Source organism: Humulus lupulus, chromosome 9 (assembly GCF_963169125.1).
Source record: "Humulus lupulus chromosome 9, drHumLupu1.1, whole genome shotgun sequence".
NCBI classification, from domain to species: Eukaryota; Viridiplantae; Streptophyta; class Magnoliopsida; order Rosales; family Cannabaceae; genus Humulus; species Humulus lupulus.
This window is the reverse complement of record NC_084801.1, coordinates 182,339,646-182,347,346: the sequence shown is the minus strand read 5'-3', so window position 1 is coordinate 182,347,346 and position 7,701 is coordinate 182,339,646. Positions and strand designations below refer to the sequence as shown.

General features: G+C 43.7%; 1 protein-coding gene across 1 annotated transcript; it reads right to left on the bottom strand.

Annotated features, from left to right (window-relative positions):
* Nucleotides 1-2,938: 2,938 nt before the first annotated feature.
* LOC133800408 (uncharacterized) lies at nucleotides 2,939-3,259 on the bottom strand. The gene has a single exon (XM_062238364.1). It carries the CDS (start codon nucleotides 3,257-3,259, stop codon nucleotides 2,939-2,941), a length of 321 nt encoding a protein of 106 aa, XP_062094348.1.
* Between the last annotated feature and the right edge of the window lie 4,442 nt (nucleotides 3,260-7,701).

The window sequence follows — 7,701 nt, the reverse complement described above, 5'->3', positions numbered from 1 at the left end:
AGCTAGGATTTCGCCTCAAGGGGTGCACTAACCAATTCTAGATGCTTAAAATTTCACAAACAGCAGTCATTTGAAAAACTCAAAACAAGGTGGGATAACAAAAGTACATCACTATTGATTAGAGACTAAGAGGAAGCATCAATGATATCATAGCAAATCATCAAGCATAAACAACATATAAAATCCAGGCAGCAAACACAAATGGAGTGAGCGGAAAAAAAATTCATCATCGAGCAGTACACTAAGCCAGACTAAATCATCAAATCTCTCAAAGACACATTGGACAACACACACAAACAGAACCACAAAAAACAGTGACTGGACACTAGATAACTAACAACTAACAGACAGAACAAATAGACAAAACACAGAACAGAAACTATAAAATAGATGTAGGGAAAGGAAACCCCCTGTTACTCGGAGTCCTCTTGAGGAACATCCGCATTGGGAGCCTCCGGATTGGGCGCAGGGGCTGAGTAGTCCGTCCATGGGTCGAGGAGTTGCTGTGGGAACTGAGGGAACTGTGGAACCATCCTGGGAGTTAGCTTTTTGAATGCACGTTCCACGCTGCTGTCTCTTTGCTACTCGTACTGCCAAAATGCTTGCATTCTGTCACATAGTTCACCCTGCCGATGATGCATTTGGCGCTGCATCATCTCGTACTGAGTAAACCGCTCCATGAGGGCATTGTCGACAGGGGCAGCAGGGTCATGCACTGAAGAGAAGGCAGAGGCACGATGAGCCCTCGACGCTCGGGCCGGGCCAAAACTCACTGCTGCTCTAGGATGCAACAGCCCCTCTTCGGGCCATACCAGTACACCAGCATCTCGACATAAGGCAGTGATAGTGGCTGGTAAAAACAGCTTCCCTTTGCCCCGCTGTGCGCACTCAAAAATTTCCCGCGCTAGGACTGTGCCAACATCCACTGGCAACCCCTTCCGAAGGCAATATAACATGAAAGCTCGGGCTTTGCTGACAGTGGAATCGTGCGAAGTTGGGCATAAAGTGGTCTGCACAAATGAATAGAGACACTTCAGCTCGTGCTCTAAATCCGTCCGTCTAAGCCGCAGGTTGTCCTGTTCATCGACATCCCAGACATCACCTGGAGCGACATTTTCCATCACTTCAACCAACTCATCCCCCCAAATCTCTCCTCGGTTCTTGGAAAACACACATTCCCCTGTCTCGAGCCCAAACAGATTATTAATCGCCTCGGCAGTAAATTGGACTTGCACTTCACGCACTGTGACTTCGGTGGGCCATTCCTGAGATAAAAAATTCGCGTAGAACTCGCGAACAACTTCAGTGAGAGCTGGTTCCGGTGTCACAACAATTTTATCCCACCCCCTCTCAGTGATTGTTGCCTGCAACCATTCAGGTAACTCTTTGATGCCCTCTGAATCTGCCACAAGTCCCCGTTCCATGTACAACTCGCGATGAACGACTTGACTGTTGTATTTTGCCTCTGCAACTGGGCAATAGAACTTGGCCACTTCATTAAACTGTCGCCTTGTGCCTTTCTCTTTGTGAGCAACTGATTTTACTCGCGACATTTGTGGATGGTGAAGGAGAAGAGCTTCGGCTGGGGGCTGGGTCGAACAGTAGCTCGGGCTGGGTTGAAGAGAGACGGAGCAGAGGAAAGTTCGGCGTGGGTCTCGGATGAGCGATTACTGGGCTGGGCCAACCTGGTTTGCCGAAAGTGGCCGAGGGTTAGTGGTCGGGTTATGGGGGAGATATGGGCGGTGGCTGTTGGGATGGTTTCGAAGGTGGTTTGCAGAGGGATTTCTGTGGTTTCTGGTTGCAGAGGCAGCTGTGGTCGACGAGGTGCTTGGGTGATTCAGGGAGGGTGCACTAAAGATATATATATATAATGAATTTTAGAGACATATATATATATAATCAACGGAAGATACTAGAATATATATAAGAAAAGGAAAAGACATATATATATATAGAAATATAATAACAGGAAAAGGAAAATTAAAATACAGTATATATATAATATTAATATATCCGAAATAATAAAGTGCTCTCTGTTTTGCTTTTTGTTGTTGTTTTTTTTTTTTCTTTTTTTTTTTTATAAGACCAAAGGGGTTTTTGTTTTTAGCTAGAAAGAGATATACATATATATATATATAAAAAGTACACCATTATTGATGTGATGAGAAATGGAAGATGAAGTGGTGGAGGCGAAGTGGTGGCAGACGGCGGTTTGGAGAAATGGAAGAGGAAAGTGAAGGTGGAAAAGTGGGGTAGGGTTTTAGGTTGGTGGGCTGATGCTGGGTGGTGGGCTGACTGAATCAACAAGGAACACGGATGGGTTGACTACACATGGGGCCCCAGTTGACTTACTCAACAAGCCCAATAAACTAATAGGGTCAAATGGACCCTTTTTCTTTGGTTTTGAAAACAACAGGCCTGCTGGGTCCACAAATAGACAAAATAATACCATTACTTGGTCTGAAAAAATGTAAAACGCCCAATGATTGCCCAATCAATACCTTAATCATTTGCTCCACTTTTTTTTTCTTTTCAAACACGCGCGATTTTTCTTTTCGAACCAAGCAATCCCATGCTAAGCCCCGATATGTTTCTCTTGGATCCAGCTTCATTTAGTTGATGCCCAGTGTTGCTGACTGGTTGCTATAGCAACTGGGCAGCAACTCTTTCCCTGCGACCCTGCTAAATGCTGAAGCAATGATATAGCAATCCAACATTCCAGAAAAATAACGCCTCTGCCCAGACTTCTATTTTCAGCCTATTCCCAGCTTTATCAACTTCTGGCTGACCTGCTGCTTGATGCTCTATTTTTTTTTTTTCAAGGGGTAATACACCCCAAACTTAGTTACATCCATTATTTATTTACAACTGTCTCTTTCACTCATGGGTTGCCCAAATGTGCCACAAGAAATGCATGGTAACCCATAGCCTTTCTCCTTCAAGCATCCTTCAGATTGACGGAGGTCTTTTCTCTGTCAACCTCCCCACCAAAATAATGTTTCAGCCGCTGTCCGTTAACTGTGAATTCTCTTCCCGATTTTTCATCTTTCACCAGGACAGCTCCAAATGGATACACTTCCATCACAGTAAATGGTCCAGACCAACGGGACTTAAGCTTTCTAGGAAATAGCTTCAACCTGGAGTTAAACAGTAACACTTGCTGATTTTTCTCAAACACTCTTTCCTTGATCCTGCTGTCATGCCATTTCTTCGTCTTTTCTTTGTACAGCTTTGCATTTTCATAAGCAAACAACCGCATCTCGTCCAGTTCATTCAGCTGCAGCTTTCATGCTTCTCCAGCAACTACAAGGTCCAAATTTAACTTCTTCAACGCCCAAAACGCCTTATGCTCTAATTCTACAGGAAGATGACATGCCTTCCCATAAACTAGGCGATAAGGTGACATGCCTAAAGGAGTTTTAAAAGCTGTACGGTAAGCCCAGAGTGCATCATCTAATCGTTGGGACCAATCCTTCCTGCTGGGATTCACCTTTTTCAAGAATTCCCTTAATTTCTCTGTTCGAAATCTCCGCCTGCCCGTTGGTCTGCGGGTGATATGCTGTGGCTATTTTATGTTTTACACTGTACTTAGCTAATAAGGCAGCCAAGACCTTGTTGACAAAGTGCGTCCCCTCATCACTGATTAGTGCTCTTGGCGTCCCAAATCGTGTAAAAACATTTTTATGCATAAATTTCATTACCACTTTGGCATCATTCGTTGGACTAGCTACTGCCTCCACCCATTTCGATACATAGTCCACAGCCACTAAAATGTAGAGGTTCCCAAAAGATTGGGGGAAAGGCCCCATGAAGTCAATGCCCCACACGTCAAACAATTCCACCTCCAAAATGTAATTAAGTGGCATTTCATTCCTTGCTGAGATATTTCCCACTCGCTGGCAGCGATCACATCTCTGAACAAAATCGTGGGCATCCTTAAATATAGAGGGCCAATAATAACCTGATTGAAACACTTTGGCAGTAGTGCGTTGTCCACCAAAATGACCACCATATGGAGCTGAATGGCAGTGTTCCAAGATGCTGGAAACTTCGGTTTCTGGTACACATCTTCTCATTATATGATCTGGGCACTGTTTGTACAGGTACGGCTCATCCCAGAAATAAAATCTGATGTCATGTAAGAACTTTTTAAGCTGCTGTTTGGTGAAATCAGGTGGATGCACACCCCCAACTAAAAAGTTTACAACATCCGCATACCATGGTACCTGTTCTTGCTCCACAACCAGCAGCTATTCATCAGGAAATGAGTCTTGAATTTGTAATTCTGCCTCTAAATTGCTGCTGTGAGTGTTAGTTTCTAGCCTTGATAAGTGGTCTGCCACTTGATTTTCTGTCCCTTTTCTGTCTCGGATTTCCAAATCGAACTCTTGCAGCAACAAAACCCAACGTATGAGCCTCGGTTTAGAGTCCTTTTTGGCTATCAAATACTTGATCGCAGAGTGGTCCGTGTACACAATGACCTTAGTCCCCACAAGATAGGCTCGAAATTTTTCAAAGGCAAAAATCACGGCCAGCAGCTCTTTTTCAGTTGTAGTGTAATTAATCTGGGCATCCACCAATGTTTTGCTTGCATAGTAAATAGAATGAAAGATTTTGTTCTTCCGCTGCCCAAGAACAGCTCCAATCGCGAAGTCACTGGCGTCACACATAAGTTCAAAAGGTAATGACCAGTCGGGTGCTGTGATCACTGGTGCTGTAACAAGGGCTGACTTCAATCTCAAAAATGCCTCTTGACATTCATCAGTAAACTCAAAAGGTCTATTCTGCCCCAGCAAGCTGCATAACGGTTTTGACACCTTCGAAAAATCCTTAATAAAGCGCCTGTAAAAACCAGCATGACCAAGGAAACTTCGAATGCCTTTAACTGTAGTAGGGGCTGGTAGTTTCTCTATAACTTCCAGTTTCGCTCTATCAACTTCAATCCCCTTTTTCGACACTTTATGCCCCAATACAATACCCTCTTGCACCATAAAATGGCATTTTTCCCAATTCAACACTAAATGGGTTTCCTCACACCTCTTTAAGACTTTTTCTAAATTCTCCAAGCAACCTTCAAATGAATCCCCATAGACAGAGAAATCGTCCATGAATATCTCCAAAATACTCTCAGCCATATCTGAAAAAATCGCCATCATGCACCGCTGAAATGTGGCTGGTGCATTACACAACCCAAACGGCATCCTCCTAAAAGCGAATGTGCTGTATGGGCAGGTGAAAGTAGTCTTCTCTTTGTCTTCAGGCGCGATAGAGATCTGACTATACCCAGAATACCCGTCAAGGAAACAAAAGAACTCCTTACCCGACAAGCGGTCCAACATTTGGTCGATGAAGGGCAAAGGGAAATGGTCCTTTCTAGTGGCTTTGTTCAGTTTTCTATAATCCATACAAACCCGCCACCCTGTAACTGTGCGAGTAGGAATAAGTTCGTTGCTGTCATTTGTAACTACTGTAACACCCCCCTTCTTCGGAACACATTGGACAGGACTAACCCAAGTGCTATTGGAAATCGGATAGATTATCCCATAATCAAGCCACTTAATGACTTCTTTTCTAACCACGTCCTTCATTACTGGATTCAACCTCCTTTGCTGCTCCACAGAGTGAGTACAATCAGATTCCAGCAAGATCTTGTGCATACATAGAGCTGGACTGATCCCTTGAATATTAGCCATTGTCCATCCAATCGCCCTTTTATGCTGCTTCAGCAATGACTCCTCAGCAACAGACTCCAGACAGCTTGAAATTATCACAGGTAAAGTGTCATTTTCGCCCAAGTATACATACTTTAAATGGCTTGGCAGCGGCTTTAACTCCAGCTGAGGTGGTTCTTCAACAGATGGTTTAGGGGCCTGAAAGTGCTTTTCTGGCAAATTTAGAGCTTCAAACACCTTACTATATTTCTTGGTTGGTTGGCAAGAATCTACCCATGTAATCATCTCCTCATCTTCACTGCTATACTCCTCCTCATCTCCAAAAATCTGGGTTCCCATAACAGCTTTTTCCACCCTTTTATTGAACTTTTCAGCTACCAAAGTATCAACAATGTCAACTCTAGAGCATTCTTCCACTTCATCCGGGAATTTCATAGCTTTAAACACACTAAAGGTGATTTGTTGGTCATTCACCCTCATGGTAAGTTCACCATTCTGCACGTCAATAAGAGTACGCCCTGTAGCAAGAAAAGGCCTACCCAAGATTATAGGTACCTCTCTATCCGCTTCATAGTCTAAAATGATGAAATCCGCCGGAAATATAAATTTATCCACTTGAACTAACACATCTTCAATCTTGCCCTCGGGATGAGCCATAGATCTGTCCGCAAGTTGTAAAGTAACAGTAGTGGGTCGTGCCTCACCAATACCCAGCTTCTTGAAAATTGACATAGGCATAAGGTTGATATTAGCGCCTAAGTCGCATAATGCTCTTCCCACATCTCTACCCCCAATTGAGCACGGAATTGTAAAACTGCCAGGATCTTTTAATTTAGGGGGTATTTTACTTTTCAACATTGCGCTGCATCCTTCTGTAAGAGCTACAGTCTCAAACTCCCCCAATCGCCTTTTCTTTGTCAAAATATCCTTTAAGAACTTGACATAATTCGGCATTTGCTCCAATGCTTCGACCAATGGGATATTAATGTGCAACTGTTTCAGTACATCCAAAAACTTTCTGAACTGACCATCCTGTTGTTGTTTGCGAAATCGCTGCGGAAATGGAAGGGGCGGTTTAGGACCAGAATTTACTGGAGCAGTTTGCTGACCCTTTGCTGTAGCAACTGGGCCAGTTTCAGCAATTTCCTGGGCATTTTTGTTACTTGTTTCTCCTTCGCTTTGGATTGAAGTGGGCTCTCCACTACCCTGTATTTCCTCAGAATTTCCCAGATTTTTACCATTCCGCAGCTGAATAGCTTTACAGTGTTCTTTCCCATCTCTCCTTGGGTTTTCTGTATCACTAGGCAAAGATCCTTGTGGCCTAGTTTTCATTTCATTGGCTAGCTGTCCGAGCTGCATCTCAAGATCACGAAGAGAAGCTGCTTGGCTTTGTATTACTGCATCGTTCTTAGCCATATACTCCCTCATTAGATTCTCCAAAGAGTTCGGCTGGGAGTTTTGAACATGTTGTGAAGGTCTTGGCTGCTGTGAAAAACCTGGTGGATATGCTTGTCTTCCTTGTGCTGGTGCTGTGCTTGAACTTGCTCCTTGACCCCCCCATGACAGATTAGGATGATTCTTCCACGCTGGATTGTAAGTGCTAGAATATGGGTTGTTGTTGCGGTTGAAATTCTGATTACCCACATAGCAAACCGAGGCTGGATTTGAAGGGCAATTCTCAAAAGTATGCCCGTCCCCACAATACACACACGATACTTCTGCACTTTGAATGGCAGCAGCTGGCTGAATACTTCCTCCCAAACTCATATTCTTCAAGATGTTGGTCATTGAGGCCATTTGAGCTGTTAGAGCCGTTAATGCATCTACTTCAAGAACTCCCGCCACCTTTCTACTTGTAGGAGCTCTAGTGTTTGACCATTGATAGTTATTACTTGCAATCCTTTCCAAAATCTCAAATGCTTCGTTATAAGTCTTGGAAAGAATGGCTCCATTGGCTGAAGCATCCAATACCATTTGAGAGGCTGCATTGAGACCATTGTAAAATGTCTCCATTTGTATGCAATGTGGG